The sequence below is a fragment of the Coenobita brevimanus genome, chromosome 31 (assembly GCF_032717465.1).
Source record: "Coenobita brevimanus isolate Jiangsu-jjx chromosome 31, ASM3271746v2, whole genome shotgun sequence".
NCBI classification, from domain to species: domain Eukaryota; kingdom Metazoa; phylum Arthropoda; class Malacostraca; order Decapoda; family Coenobitidae; genus Coenobita; species Coenobita brevimanus.
The window spans coordinates 15927982-15951571 of record NC_136984.1 but is presented as its reverse complement, the minus strand read 5'-3'; the positions used below and the strand labels follow the sequence as shown (position 1 = coordinate 15951571).

The 23590-nt window shown below is 42.1% G+C and overlaps 1 protein-coding gene across 1 annotated transcript in view; it reads right to left on the bottom strand.

The window, feature by feature from the left end:
* The window catches only part of LOC145395511 (uncharacterized), a 38332-nt gene that overhangs the window by 9486 nt on the left and 5256 nt on the right, over positions 1-23590 (bottom strand). Inside the window, exon 2 of the mRNA XM_080269121.1 lies at positions 14645-14712. Coding sequence (XP_080125247.1) covers positions 14645-14712 — 68 coding nt within the window. The remainder of the gene's footprint in view (positions 1-14644; positions 14713-23590) is intronic.

The window sequence follows — 23590 nt, the reverse complement described above, 5'->3', positions numbered from 1 at the left end:
ATGAATATGAGTTTGTTCTTGGAATTACAAGAAAATTGAGAATAATGAATAAAACCTAGACATTTTTTTGACAAGGTGCAGTAGTACCGATCACCAAATCTGCATGCATCCTAAAGTACAACATGATTACTGAAGAGGGAACAGGGTGCAACAGCTAGTCCCGTATGTGATGTAAAAGAATATCCTGGTAATATGTGGTTTTCCAACTCAACAGATAAAAGTTATACAGTAATGGACAAAAGTGTAAGAGGCATTTGCAGAGTACTTCTGTTCATATGAACGTTCAGTACCTTGGCAAAACCACACAACTATTGTTTAAATACCCATGAGTAGAGCTTTATAGCAGTCATTTTAATTAATTGATGCAATTTTCTGCCTAATATCTTCACACTCACAGTAACTTTAGAGTAAATTCTGATTTGTGTTGTAATTTATATTCTTCAATAAAAAGAGTACCACCGCATGAGTATAATTATGTATATATATCAAAACGAACTGAATGGACATACATTTTTTCCCCTCCAGTCCTCATTCTATCTATCTCTATCTATCTGTTGTCAGACGCCTCAATCCCGTTTGGGGTGAACACACACAAATCGCCTCCAAGTCGCCCTGTTAGGACTCCATATTATAATTACAAATCATATTAGATAGATAGATAAATAGATAGATAGACAGCTCCATGCAAGCCTGGGAAAGGGAAATGATCTTGCAAGTTAACTGAGGAAATGTTGACCATTACACAGGAAGTAGCAAAGGCAGGGGATGATGTAGGTAGTGTGTCAGCGAGATAGCAGGCGAACAAAGCCTAGTGGCATACACACATACTCACACACAGGTTTCTAGAACTTTCCAACCACAGTGTAACACACGTGACACGACCCCTGTTTCACCAGAATTTAGGAGATAGAGAGCTCAGAAGGAGACAGGCCATAGAATCGACAGGTAGTAGGGAGAACGAGCTTAGCAACATGGAAGAGAGAGAGAGAGAGAGAGAGAGAGAGAGAGAGAGAGAGAGAGAGAGAGAGAGAGAGAAAGCGAGACAGGGAGGTAGCTCTCGGGACTCTACTTAACTTCACTCGTATGTGAGACTTTGTTAATATTTCCAAGACAAATAAAAATAGTCCCATACTATTCTTTACCTCTCCTGTCATTGCATGACAAATGGGAACCAAGATTATCTACTTACAAACTAGTCAAGTATAACAACCGCTCGTCCACGAGTCTAATATATATATATAACTAATCTACAAAACTTCTCTACAAGTTTATACAAAGTCTTTTGTGACATTTGGTTGGCAGCAAACGTATACGAACCTCGTCTACGAATCAACAGTGAATTCCTACAAAATATCAAGATTGAAAACAAAAAAATACCTCTCACAACCAACAGCTCACAACCAGCTCCTGACAGTATTCTCTCCAACCCCCCCTCCGTCTCCACGATCATCACGCTGATGTAGAAGTGAAGAGGTCACAGGACGCCTTGCAAGTAGTTTAACAATATATTGATACAAACAATCTTGCAATTTCTACGACGAACCAACGAACTACAACCATCTACAATCAACTACAAGTAACAACTCTATGATGCATCTGTATGATCTTCTACACGGCCCTACAAGTAGTGCCAGTCTTCGTCCCACAACGAGTAGATCACAAGAAAAAAAGACCGAGAATACATCAAGAAAAAACAAAACAAACAAACGAAGAGTGAGATACGACTCACAACTCACAACCACCAGACCTCACCCTCCTCTCTCTGCTACATCCACCCAACCTCCACCGCTGACGCAGGAGTGAAGAGGTCAAGACGACGAAGCAAATACCAAGTCCATATTCACAACTCATCTTACTCATCTTCACTCAAGTTACTCATCGCTACTCATTTACTCACCACAGCTACCAGTGTGGGAAGTCGACGTCATCATACGTCGACAAGCCGTGTGTCTGACACTCCACAACACGTCAATCAACCCATGAAGAACAACGCTATCACCACGTGCAACACCACTCACACCATTTCCACCACGGTAAAAATGAGTGGTTTACATAGTTACTTCATTTATACAATACACAGAGATAGACAAAAAACTTGTGCACAAACATATAAAACGTGCTGTATTGTTACAAGTTAAATACATATACCTACTTCAATTATCTTCATAATTCAATCATTAAATACTTGCACCAACAATAAATATTCTACACTGTAATATATTCATTCATTTATTATAGCATTTATTTACTACCAACGAGTGTTACCATTTATACCTACATAAAATACGTGTTGCATACATACAGCTATACATTATTACATCTACAAAGTGATAAAGAAAATATACTATCACAGTTACTCAGTGAGCGATTAAAAGAACTGTATTAAACATTTATTAATTAAAGCTACCTAGTGGAAACAGATAAATCAGTTTACAAGGAAAACCAGAAAAAAACAAAACAATGGCCAACACAAATGACGTTAGCAAGAATGAACATCTTCAACACAATCGTGAAGACAATGATTTCCACACGGTGCTGACACATATATTGCCCACGATAAGTACAAGTGAAGAACAAGTCAGTGTATATAGTTAATACTGTATATAGTGTATATATATTTTTTATATATAATAACAAAATATGGGACAATATAATATCATTTTCAGTAATATCTGTGCAATATAAACTAAACCTTAAAAAAGGATCCCAAGGAAATTAGCCAGCAATTATGCAACCATAAACAACACAGAAAAAGCGTAGACAAACGAAGAAAAACAAACTATAGAAAATCAATACATAAAAAAAAAAGAAAGAAAGAAAAAGAAATGGAGTAAGATCACATAACAAACAAATGAAAATAAGTGTAAGTGTTACTACAAATGCCAAAATACCACATAAACTACAAACAAAAAAGCAAATTGTTGTCTCCACAAGCTAGTGGCATGGCACATCATATCATCGACCGCAGCATGACCGGATTCAATGTCAGAACTGCAATTATTACAATTATGTAACTACAAACAATATGTAACAATTATGTAACGACAAACGATTGCATTATATTACACTTGCTACAATTATGTAACTACAAACAATATGTACCAATTATGTAACAGTTGCATTAACAAGATGTAACTTTTATGTAACTTGAACTACAATTATGTAACTACAAACGATATGTAACAATTATGTAACGACAAACGATTGCATTATGTTACACTTGCTACAATTATGTAACTACAAACAATATGTAACAATTATGTAACAGTTGCATTAACAAGATGTAACTTTCATGTAACTTTAACTACAATTATGTAACTACAAACAATATGTAACAATTATGTAACAGTTGCATTAACTAGATGTAACTTTTATGTAACTTTAACTACAATTATGTAACTACAAACAATATGTAACAATTATGTAACAGTTGCATTAACAAGATGTAACTTTTATGTAACTTTAACTACAGTTATAAGGCCAAGAGACTGATGTAACAGTTGCATTAACAAAATATAACTACAATTATAAGGCCAACAAAATTATGCATTACCACAATATTATGTAACAATTCATAAAATGTTACAATTATGTATTACTACAATGTTACTACAATGTAACAATTACAATATAATTATCAGAGAATTCACAATGTTGCAATTATGTATTACCACAATGTTACTACAATATTATAAGTCATACAATTATACCACAATTCTGTATTACCAGAATCATCTTACAAGTTAGGTGAAATATTAGCCATTACTAAAAGAATAACTTAATATGTAATGTAATAACCTAGCAGTATTACCATCGCACAATTATATGCGTATGTCTGTTATACATACACATCTTACAAAATGTCATACAACAACCATTGCATTTATTCAAATATGTATACAACTTGTTTAAAATGTAATATTACTAGATCATTGCAATTTACTATGAATATTGTATGTGTACAGTATTATAATCAATATTATGTACTAATAGATTAGCATATGTCAATGATGATTGCTGTCGGAGGACCTTCAGCGCGTGGCCGAGCACATGTTAGGACTCCATATTATAATTACAAATCATAATAGATAGATAGATAAATAGATAGATAGACAGCTCCATGCAAGCCTGGGAAAGGGAAATGATCTTGCAAGTTAACTGAGGAAATGTTGACCATTACACAGGAAGTAGCAAAGTCAGGGGATGATGTAGGTAGTGTGTCAGCGAGATAGCAGGCGAACAAAGTCTAGTGACATACACACATACTCACACACAGGTTTCTGGAACTTTCCAACCACAGTGTAACACACATGACACGACCCCTGTTTCACCAGAATTTAGGAAGCAGACAGGCAGAAGGAGGCTAGCATTAGAACCGACAGATAGTGGAGAGAGTGAAGAAGAAAGAGGGGCTCAACTAGACTTACTTATTATACTGTCTCTGTAAAACATACCCTGCTCAACTTAGATTTCTCTGAAGATAATAAATTAAGATCAACTCACTGTATTCATCTTTAATTCCTACTACAAGAAATCGAGAGTGACAACTAAACAACAAAACTCCTCTACAAGTTACTACAAAGTCTTTTATAATAGCCCTGTTCCCCGCCATTTCACTGCCCTGCTCCCAACTCACACCCCCCTCTCTCATATACCTCTCCACCCCATCCTTCCATTTCATCCTATGCCTCCCCCTCCCTTTTCCCCCCTCCACCTCACTCACATACACTCTCTTTGTCAGTCTTTCACCCTCCATCCTCTCCACATGGCCAAAACACCTCAGTGTGTTCCTCATAACGCTTCCTATCACAACCACATCCACACCACAACGCTCCTTTATATCCTCATTCGTCAGCCTGTCTCTCCATGTGACTCCACAGGCTCCTCTTAAATAACTCATTTCCACTGCTTTCACTCTTGACTTGTGTCCTTCCAACAACGTCCAAGCTTCACTTCCATACATTAGAGTTGGTATCACAATACTGTCATGTAGTAACTTTTTCACTTCCATGCTCACTTCCCTGTTTCTTATCACTGCTTTCAAGGAACCAGCAACCTTTCTTCCCTGCTGTACCCTTTCAAGCACTTCACCCTCCAAACCTCCATCCTTACTCATCACACTACCCAAGTACTTAAACGTACTCACATTTTCCAATTCCTCACCATCCAACCTCGCTGTACATTTCACTGACTTCACCTCTCTCAAAGACCATCACTTTACTCTTCCCTACATTCACCTTCAGATTCCGTTTCTTACACACTCTTCCAAACTTATCCACCAAGCCTTGCTGCTCCCCTTCGTCTTCACTCAACAACACAGTATCATCTGCAAACAACAGTACAGGGAGTTTCCAAACACTATCCTCTCTCACCAGGGCCACTCCAACATCCACTACCCTACCTTGTACCTCTTTTATTACCCCATCCATGTACAGATTGAACAACCATGGGGACATGACACATCCCTGTTTCAACCCAACTTCCAAAGAGAAAAATTCACTTAGTTCACCATCCACACGCACTGCAGCCTTCGCACCATCGTACATACTCTTCACAGCATTCATCAACTTCCCATCTACTCCATATATTCTTAACACTTTCCACAATCCTTGTCTATCCTCCCTGTCATATGCTTTCTCCAAATCCATTAAAGCCGCATACAACTTCTTTCCCTTCTCTAGAAACTTTTCCACTAAAGATCTAAGAATGAATATCTGATCTACACAACCTCTTCCCTTCCTAAAGCCTCCCTGTTCTTCTCCAACTAATTTCTCTGTTCTTTCTCTAACTCTGTCAATAAGTATCCTACCATATACTTTTCCCATTATACTAAGAAGACAAATGCCCCTATGATTACCACACTTCTTTTTCCCCTTTTCCTTTGTACAAGGGAATAATTATACCTGACTTCCAATCCTCCGGGACTCTACCTTCCTCCCAGGCCAATCTGCACATTTTCCATATCCATTCTACTACTATCTCTCCCCCATGCTTCAGCATTTCACCACACACTCCATCAATTCCTGGGGCTTTCCCCGATTTAACTTTCTTCATTGCTTCCACAACTTCTATCCTACTGATTTCTTCCTGTCTTCTCACCTCCCTCCTTCTCCCAGCCATTCCCCAGCCACTTATACTCGCATTACTTCCATCCTCTATGTTCAACAATTCCTTAAAGTGTTCTCTCTATCAAGACTGACTAAGAGGGTGTATGTAGGTGAGGTGGAGGGAGGGAGAGGGAGAGGTAGACCGAGGATGAGGTGGAGCGATGGAGTTGAGAGGTATATGAGGGACGGGGGGGTGAGTTGGGGGGAGGGTAGTCAAATGGTGGGTGACAGAGAGACTTGGAGGCGTTTTGTCTGTGGCCACCCTTTGTGGGATTAGGGCGTCGGGCTATAAATAGATAGATAGATAGTTTCCCTCCATCTGCTCACTTTTTCTCCCTTCTCCACTAGTAATCTACCATTTTTATCTTTCACTACCCTGCTAACTTCACTTCCACCCTGTCTTACTCTTTTCACCTCTTTCCAGAACATTTTCTTACAGTCCCTCCACTTTACACTCAAATTCCTTCCAAATTCCTCATCCACTCTCTTCTTACTCTCTCTTGCTAATCTTTTCACCTCTTTCTTTCTTTCTACATATAACTCTCTCTTCTGCCTCTCAACTTCTTCCACGCCCCTATTTCTCATCCATTCATTGTATACTTTCTTCTTTTGTGCCACAGCCTGTCTCACCTCTTCAGTCCACCACGCTGTTCCTTGCACCCCCCTCCGTCTTCTCTTCCTTCCACACACCACATCACATGCTACACATATTTCTTCTGTAAATATCCTACACACACATTGCACATCTCCCATCTGCTCCAATTCATATTTGCCCAATCGTTCCTCCACTTCTCTCTTATACTCTACCTTTTTCTCATCCTCTTGTAACCTTTCCACTCTCCTTGCAACTACTCCTTCCTCTCGTGTTTCCCTTCTTCTATTCCTCCATCTTACTTGAATCCTAATTCTGGCCACCACCAAGTAGTGGTCAGAAAGTCCTCATTCTCTTCTGTGAAATTAATGCTGTGTCACTGCATTTTATGGTGTATCTCCCATATAGATGGTGTTAGTGAAACCTCAATATTATGCTGTTCTTCATCCATCCTGCCCACATGGGTTCAAACGACAAAAGCTCTCTGTCAAATTTTCCTGTCTTCAACCCACGCGGGTTTGCACCATCTGCCCGTTCGCAGTCTGGACGCATCCTAATACAGCCTACTCCCCCTAGACTAAAATGGCGATAAATAAAGTAAGAAAGACATGTTGGAAAGCTTCCTAACCGCATAAGCATACCAGCGACAGAACAGACAAGATATTTTCTATCCCCTCTGCTTTTCATAATCAGACTGGAGTAATCTTATTACGATACTACTGAAGGTCACATGGTAAAAAAAAAAAAGTTTAAAAATAACCCCCACTAGTTTACTCTTACAACAGGTCTTGCAGGGTGGGTCTGGCCGGAATATTTCTTCTTGCTTTATATATGAGAAAATATGATCAAAAGAAGATAACTGCAGTAGGCCAGTTGGCTCATGTTAGGCAGCTCCTACAAGAGTGTGACTAAACTACTAGAATAAAACAGGGATAGCAAAGAAGAAGGCTCTCCTCCGCCCACGAAACTGTCCAGCCAAAACTGACAGGAATACTTGAGAAAAAATATCACATGGTATAGAAAACTGACGTGGAAATTTTATAACAAAGTCAGAAAGGAGATTCATGGAGGTAGAATAAATCCACTAATCACCAAAGCATAATGATTTAACCCACTCAGATTCTACCTAACGAGCCTGACCTGACTGAGGCAAAGTAAATGTAACCTGACTTACCAAAGAGCGAAACCACAATGTTATCATATTTTTTTTTCAGTTTACTGTACGTCCGGTGCTGGAAAGGGGCCCCTTCAAGTGGTGGCACCGATATGACTAGGTGGATCCACTGGCTGGCTATACAAGCCTCACTTAACTCACGCACTATCCCCTAAAAGGTGGATGGTGGCATGCAGGACAAGGGTAACTTCAGCCTGCAGTCCCTGGCTTCACGTTCCAATGAGCCTCGGGTTGCATCTACTACTACCACTACAACTACTACTACTACAACTACTGTACGGTATGTTCAGTGAGAGGGTGTGACGATATTCATCTATACTTAATATATTTTACGAAGTCTCAGTCACAACATTTACTAATAATTGTCATGGCTTTGATTTTCTTTCCACATTATTCACTCGACTTTCACTGTGCAGCGTCATATAACTGTAGTGAAGATAAAAGTATATGCAGTCAGCCTTATGTACAACTGAACCCCTTCAGTACAAAGATGTTATGTATGTACTTGTAAATGTCTAGTGCAATAGTAAATGCCACACAGAAATTCCAAAAAGAGTATGAACAAGAGTCAGAAACAAATGAACATAAATAAATAAATAAATAAATCCATTCATTAAAAATCTCCAGTTGGGCATCCCTGACTGAATCCATATCGATGATCAGAGAAAAGTTTACGAATGGAAAGATTCTTCAGAATCATTATATTTAAGATAGATTCAAAGGCTTTAGAAACAAAAAAGATGAGACTGTTTTGGTGATAACAACAGGTTTTACTGATGGATGGATGGAAGAAATTTTCCTGGCCGTGCAGCAGGTACGGTTAAATGCTGCCGGATTTCAATGATTATGACCAAAAATAAAAAGAAATAGACACAATGATAAGACTAAAGTAAAACCTAAAAAGCAGTCAAGGCATTAAACATTAACCCCTCCGTGGCCACCGGTGTCGAATGACGCTTAGCTGATAAATGGCCGCAGGCGTCGTTTGAGCACAGCCTATAAAAAAAACGCCAAAAATTTTTGGGAAGTGAATGAACGTCCTGAATGTCTTGAGATTGACCTGCCCTACACTCCCATACACCCCTAACATCAGTACACCGCGCACTTCGTGATGAGTGGACGTCCAAGTTCCCCCTCTCTCCGGCCCCGTAGGCTACTCACCAGCCCAAGATCAGGGCGGAGCTGTTTCCTCGTTGGATGGAGAGCGATGAAGACCAAATTGGGTCTGACCTGGAGATGAAGAGTGTGGTGGGGAGTGGTGACGAGAGTGGTGATGAGTGGTATCACTCTCCTACTACCAAGGACGACGACAGCAACATCTCCTTGGAGAGTGAGGAGAAGCCACCACCACCTTGTCGTACAGCTCCACCACATGGATGGTGGTGAAGCGGCTCTTCACTGAGGGAGAGGAAGGGGAGAAAGGGAAGGCTGGAATGCAGGTGCACTCAGCTCACACCACCTTGCTACCACATCCTGCCACCACACGCACCACCTCACCACCCCACACCACCTCTCACACCACCTCACCATTTCTTATAACTTCATGGGCCACTTCACCACCACCCACCACAGCCCCTGCTACTCCTCCACCCACCACCACCTCCCTGGCCACCTCACCACCCACCACCATCACGGGCGCCACTGCATCACCGTGCACTGCCTCTCATGCCACCTCATCACTGCCAAGCACCTCTTGTGCCCCATCACCACTTTGCATCACTTCTTGTGCCCCCACACCACTGCCCAGCACCTCCCGTGCCCCCTCACCACCGCCCAGCACCTCCCGAGCCCCGTCACCACTGCCCAGCACCTCCCACGCCCCCTCACCACCACATCATGCCCTAGAGACCTCCTCGGAACCGGAAGTCAAGTTTGTGCAGCGGCAAGCACGGATAGTGTGCAAGACTGCCTCACAGCGTGGGAGGCAGCAGAGAACTTTGCAACTCTCCCCTTCACATGCCACCTACAGGTGGAAAGAGATTACGGCTTTTCGACCCAGGACAGTTAAATTTGACGAGACAAACTCTGGAGTCAGGGACACGACTGGACTGACAGCGATGAGCTCGATAATGAGCTATTTTTTTTTCATTCTTCGACCTGCACCTCAAGACACACATTTATGACGAGACGAACCAATTCTTTCCACAGACGATAGCTGACCTTGCACATGAGGAGGCCTATAGAACACGACGCTGGACATGATGGAGCCCACCACGTATGTGTTTATGACACTGACAATGTTAATGCCCTAAGTGAAAAAAACATGCACCTGTCAACCACTGGACCACTGAAGTGTTGACACGGGTTGATGTATTCAGAAAGTACATGGCACGGAACACGTACCAGAACATCCTCAGGTTCCTTCATTTCAGTGATAACACAACCTTAGGCCCAACAGATAATTTACATAAGATCAGGACGGTTTTGGAAAAACTCAAAGGCAAATTCCAACACTTTTGGGGGGCTTTCCAAAAGCTCGCAATTGACGAGTTGCTGATGTTGTTCCATGGCCGTATCTCGTTCAGGCAGTACATCCCAAAAATATGGCATCGTTTTGGTGTAAAGATCTTTTTACTGTGTGATTGTGATACTGGTGTTGTCCTTGACGTGATTATTTACACAGGTGCAATGACCAATATTCCACATAATGATCATCTTGGGATTTCTGGTAGAGTAGTGAAGCAAATGATGGAGAATTATGTAGGCAGAGGGCACATCCTCTACACAGATAATTGGTACACCTCTCCTGAATTGGCAATGCATTTGCTTTCACGTGGGATTTGTTCATGTGGCACCATATGGAATAACAGATGTGGCATGCCAAAGTTTTGTGACGTGCAGGAAAGAGACACAGTTGTGTTGCAGTGTATCAAGGATCTCCTTGCCCTACGTTGGCGAGACAAGTGTGATGTGCACATGCTATCAACTGCGCATCAGGTGCTCTCGTCGACACCGGGAAACGAGACCGTGCAACAGGCGAGTGTATTCGTAAGCCAAATGCATTCATGGACTACAATCAAAACTTGCACTTGGTTGATAAAAGTGACATGCAGATTGGTAGAGTGGAGCACATTTGTCGTTCTGTCAAGTGGTATAAGAAACTCTTTTTCCACCTGGTGGACATGTATGTGCTGAATGCGCATCAATACTATTGCAAGAAATCTGGAAAGACGATCACGTTGTATAAGTTCATACACTGCTTAGTGTATGAATTCTTACAGGAATACGGTCTGCAGCCGTCAGTGCCATGAGGGCATACAAGCGCTGTGCAAGATGCACCTGCCAGGCTTGCTGGGAAAGACTGGGCTGCACAGCACTACCTGGAAAAGTTACTGCCACCACCTGAAGGCTAGAGTCTGACTAGAGACAGCAGGAGTGCACAGATACGCTGCCACATCTGCGCCACCATGGAAAGGCGGCCACGACAGCGCAAGTTGACCACCTGGTAGTGCTACTTGTGCCATGTGCCTCATTGCCCCCCCTGCTTCCCCGAGTATCATTCCATTGCAAAGTACTGACTGTGTGGACGAGTGCAGTGTATATACTGTATATTACTTAGTGCAGTGTTACGAAGTAAGACATAGAAGTGTAAGATAGTGGTAGTGTGTAAAGTAGATTATGTTTTTTAAGTGATTTTTGTACAAAGACTTTCCCAGACAATGACTTATCTCTATTGACTTTTGGCCTGCTAGGGGAGGGCAGGGATGGGAAAAAGTTCGCCTGCACTGATTCTGTCATCGCATCATGCACTTGAGGTGAGTAATTATTCTGCTCTGTATTTATTTCCCAGGTGCCAGCCCCCATGTATTTCCTTATATGCTTATTACAGTCTTTTTGCAGGTTCTGTTTATAATGTAAGTGAACAGGCATAGGGTACAGAAAATGCTGTCTCACAAGGCAACCGTATGATATGCCGATTTCATCGTATTTTGACTGTGTGAAGGTTGCCCCAACAAACAACTCGTCCCTTCCACCCTACCCTGCCAGCCTTCCCAGCAACAATGTATATTCCTGTATTGTTATACACGTATTTTTTTCCTGTTTACAAATTTGAACTACTCGCTATCATTGCAGGATCACGTTGAAATATAGAGTAATTGTGCATAGGACGTGAGTATGATATTGCACACAGTTACTGTGCAATACTCCGACTTTATCATATTCTGACCGTGTGAATTGTAGGCAGACATAAAGCTTTACCCTTTTTCCTTACCCAGCCAGATAATATCATACTTTCCCACTCACGACACACAGACAGCAATATATATTGCGAAAATAACAAAGCAATATGATAGCAGTAGAATGGATGTGAAAGCTGTCCAGATTGGCCTGGGAGGAAGGTAGAGTCCCGGAGGATTGGAAGTCAGGTATGATTATTCCTTTCTACAAAGGGAAAGGGGAAAAAGGTGTGTGGTAATCACAGGGTCATTTGTCTTCTTAGTGTAATAGGAAAAGTATACAGTAGGATACTTATTGACAGTGTTAGGGAAATAACAGGAAAATTAGTTGGAGAAACAGGGAGGCTTTAGGAAGGGAAGAGGTTGTGTAGATCAGATATTCATTCTTAGATATTTAGTGGAAAAGTTTCTAGAGAAGGGAAAGAAGTTGTAGGCGGCCTTCATGGATTTGGAGAAAGCATATGACAGGATGGATAGACAAGGATTGTGAAAAGTGTTAAGAATATATGGAGTAGACGGGAAGTTGTTGAATGCTGTGAAGAGTTATGAGGGTGCTAAGACTGCAGTGCGTGTAGATAGTGAACTGAGTGAGCTATTCTATTTGAAGGTTGGATTGAAACAGGGATGTGTCATGTCTCCATGGTTGTTCAATCTGTATATGGATGGGGTTATACAAGAGATACAAGGTAGGCCAGTGGATGTTGGAGTGGCCCTAGTAAGATAGGGCAGTGTTTGGAAACTCCCTGTACTATTGTTTGCAGATGATACTGTGTTGTTAAGTGCAGACGAAGGGGAGCTGCAAGGTTTGGTGGATGAGTTTGGAAGAGTGTGTAGAAACGGAATCTAAAGGTGAATGTAGGGAAGAGTAAGGTGATCGTCTTTGAGAGAGGTGAAATCAGTGAATGTACAGTGAGGCTGGATGGTGAGGAAATGGAAAATGTGAGTACGTTTAAGTACTTGGGGAGTGTGATGAGTAATTAAGGAAATTTGGGGGGTGAAGTGCTTGAAAGGGTACAAAAAGGAAGAAAGATTGCTGGTTCCTTGAAGGCAATGATTAGAAACAGGGAAATGTGCATGGAAGTGAAAAAGTTATTACATGACAGTATTGTGATACCAACTCTAACGTATGGAAGTGAAGCTTGGACATTGTTGGAGGGACACAAGTCAAGAGTGAGAGCAGTGGAAATAAGTTATTTGAGAGGAGCCTGTGGAGTCACATGGAGAGAGAGTGACAAATGAGGATGTGAAGGAGCATTGTGGTGTGGATGTGGATGTGATAGGAAGCGTTAGGAGAAACACACTGAGGTGGTTTGGCCATGTGGAGAGGATGGAGAGTGAGAGACTGACGTGGAGAGTGTATGTAAGTGAGGTGGAAGGGGAGAGAGGGAGGGGAAGGCCAAGGATGAGGAGGAGGGATGGAGTGGAGAGGTATATGAGAGAGGGGTGTGTGAATTGGGAGCAGGGCAGTGAAATGGCTGGGGACAGGGTGACGTGGAGACAATTTGTTTGTGGCCACCCCGTATGGGATGGAGGCATGTGCCAAGAGATACACAGAATATGATAAAGAAACATGAACATGTTATTACGGAAAAATGCATTTTTTCCCCTCTGTATATGTATTTATTTCTGCTTTGTCTCTCTATTCCTAAGAATTTGACTTGTTCACTGTTTTGAACCTGCATTATGATTCTATTTTACCCATGCAGATGGTGTGGGAGTGGCTACAAGCGCCTCCACTCTCCTACCTCTAATCGTAAGTGATTGCAATAGGTGTTAATCCACTGGACCCTCAACTTTCAACCCCCCTGGGAGAGCCTACCCTCAGGGGACCAACAATTTTCTCATTTAGGGCTGAATACTCAACCCATTCACTCCCTCTTCCAACTGTACTCACAAGGGGAACATGCAAAATAACTCGAAACTACCATAAACATTTTATATATATATTTTTTTTAAATATTCATAATCATTTTTTTTCGAGCCAATCCTAACGTATGTACTGAAATCATTCGATATCATCATATCTAATATATGCACAATATTTCAGCACCAGTCACACTGTTTTGGAGGGTTAAAAAAAATGAGAACAACACGTGCGATGTTGCCACGCAGCAATACACCGCTGCAGCGGATATCCATTGCCGATATTTCTGGAAATTCCGCGCACCATTGCAAGCCACAGAGTGAGTCTAGGAAGACAGAATTTGCAGTTAGGTGCGTCTGAACTTCCTCTTCAATATGGCAAGAAAAAAAATCAATTTTTGAGACTTCAGAAAATGGTCCCAGGGTCGGCCAGGGGCACGCGTAAAATTCAGGACCTACGGTCACGGAGGGGTTAAATACAAAAAGAAACATTAAAAAAGAGCGAATAAAAACATTTAACATACAACAGCGTTACCCTTCTCAGATACAGGCTGAATGATAGCAAATTTAGAGAGAGAGAGAGAGAGAGATTGCTGTTTGAGTGAAGGTAAATGTATGAAATACGTCACATAACAACGTGGGAAAGTTTATGCATAATTCCAAGATGCCAGGCACTGAACAGGTGTAATAATTAACATAAAGCCCAAATAAATCTTGTTAAATATGTTACCTGGCTGCAATTGTCGAGTCGAGACTGACAAAACTCCAACGTCCTTGGTTTACTGCACTGAGTTAGCGCTGGGGAGAGGAAGAAAGTTATTGTGAGACTGTGACACATGAATGATGTGACAGTAAATATTGCTACATACCAGCATGACCATCTCTCTCTCTCTTGAGAGAGAGAGAGAGAGAGAGAGAGAGAGAGACATTAAACACCCTCTATTGTTGATATTTAAGTACTCCATTAGAAATCCACGCTACACTAACATCATTAAAAGAAAAAAAAAAACAGAGAGAAACTTTCAGCAGCTCTCCGTCGACACCGTACATACGCAAAGCGTTCCATAATCCTTCCCTATTCACCTTGTCATACACCTTATCCTGATCATAAATGCCAAAAATACCGTACATTCCGTTACACTTGCATTCTCCACTTTTTCACTGTAAATATTTGATCCACACATCCCCTACCACACTTGAGCCTGTATTACTGTCAGTTAGGGAAGCTCCCCAGCACCTTTTCTTTACCAGCTTATTTTTGCATACACAACAATAATAATCCTTTTTGTGTTATTTTTGCCATACATGACGGTGTTTAACAGAAAATACAACATAAAAAGCACCAGTAAGGCTTAGTAAGGAAATAAATCACTAAGGAAGAGGTATTAGTGAGCTTTCTTAATCGCGGATTGAAAACACACTGTTCATCACTAACCAGACATTCTGATGTCTTCCCCACCTTTCCTCTAATTATTCTTCCTTGTAAGTGTCAAGGGGGAAGTGGAAACAAAATGAAATGGAAAATAAATAGTTGGTTCCCACAAAGGAATCGACTTATGAAATCAAGTAATAAATTTTTACTTTATGCTGGGTTACTTCACCAATTCTCTAAAGATGAGGATTTCATAAACTTTCTCAACAGTACACAGCGGAGAGTAATCACTCACGAATGCTGAACTGCTGGTACTGTTGGCCCCTGAGAAAGTGTCCTTTCCCCACACAATCGATAATTAATACTAACAATAATGAACAGACTGTTTCTGGTGCTAACTCCTGGCTGGCACAACGGATTTAACAATTAATATGAAAGAACTGGCTTAACTACCAGTCGTGATTGATTTAAGAAGTTTGTGCAAACTAGGAGTGGCAAACTAAAGGTAGCACAAAGTGGTGAGATCAAACAAGACTGTTATACTTAATCGAGCTTAAAAAGAAGAACTGTAAATTTATTGATTACAGCATATAAATTTATTGTACAAGGGAACTTAAGTTAAAAAAAACAAAGCAAAGTACATACACTCACTCACGCACCCAACTACTCAATAACCTTAAGTCTAGAAAAACAAGGAATGAAAATACTGGTCAGTGGAGAAAAATGGAGTACGGTAGTTGCTGTGAAACAGACTTGTCAGCTGCTTGCTTGAAGCACTGGAATTTGCACTGCTAACGTCCACTGCTGCCGATCACCAACTCGGTGGGGAGATGCGGGAATCGTAGAACTGCTAGAGACTGTAGCCGCTGAGACAGGGCCCTGCTTCTCCGCATTGCTCGCTACCTCTTCCTCCCGTGACAGTTCAACACTAATTTTCCCACGCCGGGTACAGGGGCATGAGAAATGGGCGTGGCTTAACGGCTAGAGAGGCAAGGCTTGGGAATGATAATTATACACACAAAAAATATCGCTCAGTGAAGCACTAATGTCGTGCATAAGAACAGACTTATGATACAGTGACGAATGTTCTGAAAACTCTGTTTCAAATCTGAGTACAAATGCAAACTAACTGAGCAAAGTTCTATGGGGTTTCAATATTGTTCAAGCATTCCCATAATAATAATAATAATAATAATAATAATAATAATAATAATTCAATGTCATGAATTGCCATTATAATAATACGATCTAGAAAATTCATAACATTATGCCCCATCAAAATCAAAATTTTCAAAGAAAAATTCAATAGTAGGGGGAGAAAACTCCATGATGACGGTGAAAAATCCCGCACTCAGGTCAAACCGAGTGAAAGCTTGCTACATTTACGTTAAACTAACTATTATGTAACATGGTGTCTGTGACACATGGTGTAGGTCTGACAGTTGTAGTGTAACTGTACCTTCGTGTCAAATGATATAATACAAGTTAATAGTAAATGGAGGCGACAAGGGCAGAAGAGAAGGGGCGGCAGAGAAGATCAGCTGATCTGCACAGCAAAACTGCTACACCCGTTAACTGTACCTGCGAAATCAATCAAGGTGGATCATCAATAGTGTCAATGTGACAAACAATTTGTATTAAATTGCAATAACCCTCTGCCTAGTAGTCAATGCATACACAATGAAAAGTATGCTTCAGCTGAAAATTCAACTGACAGCCAAAGCTTCGTACATTCGAGGTCGCCTTTATTTCCTTACTGGGTAGATTATTAATCAGGAAACATAGTCCTTGGATTACACAAATCACTCAGGATGCCTGTAGTTTACTGGTTAAACCTGTATCTCTATTAACCAGAGAACAAGGTGTTCCCTGGTTAACGCACAGACACAGTGTGGATATAAGGGGTGAGGTCCAAAGCCTTGCCTGGTGTTTTTGAGGAAGACAACAGTCAATCAGGCACCAGCTCCTTGTCTCATCTCCAAGGCCATACTTCGCTTCAGCTGATCCACTCTCTGCAGCATCGACCCCTGGTACGTGAATAAGATCCCGGTGGGTGCCAATTAACTAACAGGGCCCTCAGCGACCCACAGCTCATCACAGGTTGAAAGTAAAAGTAGTGACCGTTAACTCGGGGCTCTGTGCATATGCTCCTAGTCTAAGTACTGTCCAGTGGTATTTTTACCTACACACTTGAACATCCCAAAAGCATACTTACCCTTATAATTCTACACTTACGACTAATATCAGTAAGTTGAGAATCCCTATGCAAACTCGGGCAGGTCACATTTTAACACCCAGTGTGGGTATGAACACTCGTGTGGATAGCATGTATTCTCGAGATGCACCACAAGGTAATTCAGACACAGCCTTGGATTGCCTCTGACGGGCTCTCGAACTTCTCCCTTAACCTACTGTACATATGTATGTACAGGCTGTGGACATAATGTGTCATGTGAGACTCACAAGTGAGACATCAGGTCTTACTGGTATACTATTAACTGGGAACCAAGCTAGTCCTTGGACCGCATAAATTGCTGAGGATGCCTGTCTTATGAAACCCAGTGTACAACAGTTGCCCATGTTAGTTGTCAGCAGGTGAGACATCAGGTCTGTGCCTACATTATCACTTCCCTTAATGTATCTCACAACAAGGTTAAACTGCTGCAAATAATGGTGGACGGGGGCACCCATCATCCACTCACTCAGTGTAGAGATGCCATATGATCTCCACACTGAGTGACAAGCCAAATGGTGTCCTTACCCAGGAAACCATTTACCATGCTGGGTGGTAACCATATAACCGGGGTTTCTGGCAGGGTTAAGTGTCCCCCAGATTCCCCTATCCAAAATCACTTAATCATGGCAGTCGTTTCAGAGAGCCTCAGAGGGCCCAATACCTGCCCAGGGCCCCAACCAAATGGGCAGATCCACATGGCCATGCGGAATGTGAGAGGTGTGAATGAGGAGAGCAAGAGGGTGGAAGTGGTGAATGTGTTCAAGAGTGCAAGATATGCATTGATGGCACTGTGTGAAACAGATGAAAGGTTGTAAGTGAAGGAGTGGGAGGGTGTGAAATATGTAAGCTCGGGAGTGAATGGGAGAGGAAGATGCAAGGAACGAGTTGCTTTGTTGATGAATGATGTGTGGCAGAGTGGAATGAGAGACTACAGATGTGTCAGCTTGAAATGTATGTATGTCAAGTTCAAGTTTGGGAAGGTGAAAGTGGCAGAAATTGTAGCATATGCACCATGTGAGGATAGGAGTGAGAAAGAGAAAGACAAGTTTTGGGATGTGCTGGGTGAAGTAGTGGGAGAAATGCCCAGGATCTATAAAGTGATCGTAATGGGGGATATGAATGGAAGAGTAGGCACTGGTCCTGAGGATAACATAATGGGTTGTTATGGAGTACCAGGAGAAAATGAAAATGGGAAGCGACTAAAGGAAATGTGTCAGGAGAGGCGATGTGCATTTGTAACTCGTATATCAGACAGACACAAAGATGCACGTAAATATACATGGTATAGAAGGAACAGGGATCATGTTGAAAGAAGCCTGATTGATTACGAGCTCATAGAAGGTCAGTGATGGGAATGGTTGCTGATACGAGGGCCGTGAGAGGACGATATGGAGGTCTGTCAGATCATATGACTGTGGTATGCAAGATTAAGCTGAGAGGAGCAAGGTGGATCAGGAGAGAGAGGAGCAGTTAGGGAGAAAGACTGAAAGTTGAGAAGCTGAGGATCAAAGAAATGGCAGACGATTACAGGACCAAAGTAGAGAAGTTAGAATCAGTGAATTAGAATGAAATGGATCTGGACAGCCTGTGGAATGCATAATTACAGGGATTGCTTAGTTAGGAATGCTAAACGGTGTGTGGTGTGGCACAAGAAGAAAGGCATGGTGGGATGAGGAGGTTAAGAGAGCGGTGGAGGAAAAGAGGAAAAAGTGGCTAAAGTGGTTACAGGACATGGGTTCAGCTGAAATAAGAAGTGAATATACTTAGAACAAGAAGCACGTAAAGAGACTAGTGAAGAAAAAAGAAGGAGGTAAATGATGATCTAGGAAGAAAAATGAATGCATTCTACTCTGAAAATAGGAAGTTATTGTGGAAAGAGGTGCAGAAATGTAGAGGTGAAAGTGGAAGGAAATGTGATGGTGTGAAGGATGTAGGTGGTAGATTATTAACCTATGGGGATGAAGTAAGGACCAGATGGAAAGAATATTATGAAAGCCTGATGAATGGGAATAGAGAGAGAAGAGCGGCTGTAAACATGATTGGTTTTGGGGGTGTGCAGAGAAGAAATGTAGTACCAGGAGACAAGACACTCGCACAGGTGAAGAGTGCTGTGAAGTGGCTGAAAAATGACAAAGCACCTGGGGTTGATGAGGTGTATGCAGAGATGCTTAAATGCAGTGGAGACAGTGGAATGAAGTGCTTGTTGGAGATACATAAGAAGGCATGGAGGAGTGAATCTGTGCCTGCAGAGTGGAAAAAGGCTGTGACTGTACCCCTGTACAAAAATAAAGGTGTGCAAAGTGAGTGCAAGAATTATCGTGGCACAAGTTTATTGGGTTTGGTAGGGAAGGTATATCGAAGAATTATTATAAGGTAAGAGAGATATCAGAAACCCTTGTGAGTGATGAACAGGATGGCCTTAGGAGTGGCAAAGGATGTGTGGATCAAATATTTGCAGTGAGAGATAGCAAAGTAGGCTTGTGAGAAGGACCATAAAGTGTTTATGGCATTCATGGATCTGGAAAAAGCATACAACAAAGTGGACAAAGAAGGATTATGGAAAGTTTTGTGCATGTGCGGTGTAGATGATAAGCTGCTAGGTGCCGTCAAGAGTTTTTATGATGGTAGTGAAGCATGTGTAAGGGTTAATAGGCATCTAAGTGAATGGTTCACAATAGGTTTGAGTGTGCGACAGGGTTGTGTGATGTCCCCATGGTTGTTCAATATATACATCCATGGGTGATGAGAGAAGTAAAAACACGAGTAATGGAGAGAGGGATCGCGTTGGTAATGAATGGTGATGGATGGAATATCTCAAATTTGTTGTATGCTGATGATGCAGTACTGCTTGCAAGTACAAGACAAATCTTGGTAGGCTAGTGCAGAGTTTTGCTGAGGTCTGTGAGCATCGTGTCTTGAGAGTAAATGTAGAAAAGAGGAAAGTGATGGTTATTGAGAGGGAAGGTGGCTCCCAGTCCGATGTTACAGTAAGTGGAGAGAGACTGGAATTGGTTAAAGAGTTCAAACACCTGGGTACAGTGATAGAAAACAGAGGATAATGTCCAAAAGAAGTGGAATGTAGAGTGACACAAGGAAGAAAAGTAGCTGGTGCAATGAAGGATTTGATAAGAAACAGAGGCTTGAGAGTTGCAGCTGCACTTACATGAAGGAGTGTTAGTGCCACCTTTAACGTATGGATATGAGACAATGGTGTGGCTTGAAAATGAAAAGTCAAGAGTAAGAGCAGTGGAGAAGGGACTGCTGAGGAATAAATGTGGAGTACAGAGGGTGGATAGGACACGAAATAATGTGATGTGAAAGATGTGGAGTGAGGAAGTCGGTGGACACCAGAATCGATGAGAGTGTACTGCGATGGTATTGTCATGTGGAGAGAATGGATAACAACAGAGTGGTGAAAAAAGTATATCTGAGCGAATTTGAAGGAGGGAGGAGATGAGGTAGGAAAAGGAGAAGTTGGAGAAATATGGTGGATGAGTGTGTGAGGAAGAGAGGTTTGGAAGTCGGTGAGGCTAGGGAACTGACAAGAGATCGAGCTGGCTAGATGAATGTTGTGAGGAGAAGTGCATGATCAGGGATCTGGCATCCCTTTTTAACGTGGCAGTGTCCGTATTGACTCATTCGGATACGTTTATGTGAAGCTACAGAACATGGTTAATGTTTTTGGCGAATATGATAGAGCCAGGATTTCGGGGGCTTGAATGATGAGTGAATGGAAGCGTGGCCCATTGGACTGGGCAAATTTGGGCTGTCTGGACATTGTTACACCTCACCCTGTCCTAAGGTGGGAAAGGAGGTCCGGATGATGATGATGATGATGATGATGATGATGATGAAATACAATGTTCACCGTGTCAATCTTGCGTTAGCCATCTTAGTTGTGCTGAGACTAGTGAGTGGTATATGATCGGTTTCCAAAGTGAATGGTGTTTCATATAAATAATAATAGTATTTCTTAACGCCTTCAGCCACAGCCAAGAGTTCCTTCTCAACAGTACTGTAATTCCTCTCGGCGTGTTTAGCTTTCAGCTGTGATACAGCATGCCACTGGGAAAATTCCACCTTCTGATTCTTGCATTAACATGGCACCTACTCCATCTTGTGAAGCATCAGTGTGCGGAATGATAAGCTTATTGGAATCAGGTGGCCGCAAGACAGACTTTTTACACAGCATATCCTTGAGAGAGGCAAAAGGTCTCTCTTGTGCGTTTCCCTATTCAGTGGTATTTGGAGCATGTTTCCAAAGTGTCTCGTACAATGGCTGAGCAATGAGAGCAAAGTTGGAGATAAAACTTCTATAATAATCCGCTAAACCGAGGAATGCCTTAACCTGTTTCTTGGTCACTGGTCTCAGGGCTTCCCTAACCTTCCTGATCTTATCACCCTGACACCTGCTGCAATCGTTGCCAACATTATGTCCAAGGAATACCACCTCTCTGTGCGCAGCTTTACACTTGCTAGGCTTCACAGTCATGTGTAAACTCTGGAGTCTACTGAAGACAATTTCCAAGAGTCTAAGGTGCTCCTCCAATATGACAGAATGAACAATGCCATTGTCAATAAATATTTCTGTTCCTACATTACCATGAAGCACTTGTCTCATGGCTCCATTGAATACCGCTGGGGAGTTGGTAAGTCCAAATAGAAGAACTTTATACTGATACAACCCCTTAGGAGCAGCAAATGCAGTGAACTGACGACAGTCAGGATGAGGGGGAATCTGGAAGAATCCCTTCGTTAAATCGAGCTTTGTGAAATATTGTTACCCTGCCAGCTTGGAGAAAATGGCAATATGGTTACCTATCGGCTGAGCATCCACTTTGGTGATTGCATTTAGCCTCCTATAGTCGCCACAAATCCTGACTCTGTCATCTTTCTTGCGGACTACTACCACTGAACTACAGTAAGGAGATGAGGACTTTTCAATAATACCTGCAGTCTCCATGTCATCAATTTTCTTATCTACTGCATCCAGCAGTCGCATGGGAATCAGATATGGCTTAACTGTTACGGGAGTAAAGCTTATCAACTCAATTTTGTGACACTCAACCTTTGCGAGTCTAGGTTGGTCAGAGAAGACCTCAGCTAAGTAGTGATCTTATGGCGTTCTGGTCTCCTAATGCTAAGTCAGTCTTAAGACATCCCCAACAGTCTCCTCCTGACGGGACTGAACGGTTAAGGACTCGTCATCATAGTCATCAGCTGGGATCACCATAGCTGCCCTGGTTTCTTCAGGGGGCTGGTTGCTATCATCAACTACTTGTAGGCCATTCTCCTTGGAGTTTGACTCATGATAGGCCTTCTACATGTTAATATGGAGCCTTTCACGGAGATTCCCCATACGATTTATGTAGCTGAGGTCTGAAATGCGCTCTACTACATCATATGGACCCTTCCACTGTCCCAACAACTTGTTCTGGGCAATGGGGAGTTACACCAAACATTATCACCTGAAGTGAACTTCTGAAGTTTTGCTTTCTTATCATATTAAGCTTTCTGAACTTTGTGTGCCTTGATCAATTCTTCCTTAGCTAACTCACACATCAACTGGAGGCAATCAGCTAAATCAAGGATGTAGATGTAGGAGGTCTTGACTTCAGGGTCGGGTTCTTCATCGTCCCATTACTCAAGAAGGACTTGAAGCGGCCCACTGACCGACCTTCCATATACCAGTTCAAAAGGTGAGAACTTCAAGGAATGCTGTGGGGCTTCTTGATAAGCAAAAAGAAGAGGACCAATGAACCGTGGCCATTCTTTTGGCTGTTCGGCAGCCATGCACTTTAGCATCTTCCTGAGAGTCCCATCGAACCTCTCACACAGCCCATAACACATGGGATGGTAGGGCATAATTCTCAAGCCTCGGACAGACAACAACCTGAATGCTTCATTCATCATTGCAGAGGTGAACTGCGAACCCTGGTCGCTTAAGACCTCCTTGGGGATAACTACGCAGCAGAACACCTCAATCAGTGAGTCTGCAACAGTGACAGCCTCTACAGTATATTCTTAAGGGCCATGGCTGCAGGCCACCATGTGCTGAAGTCAACGAT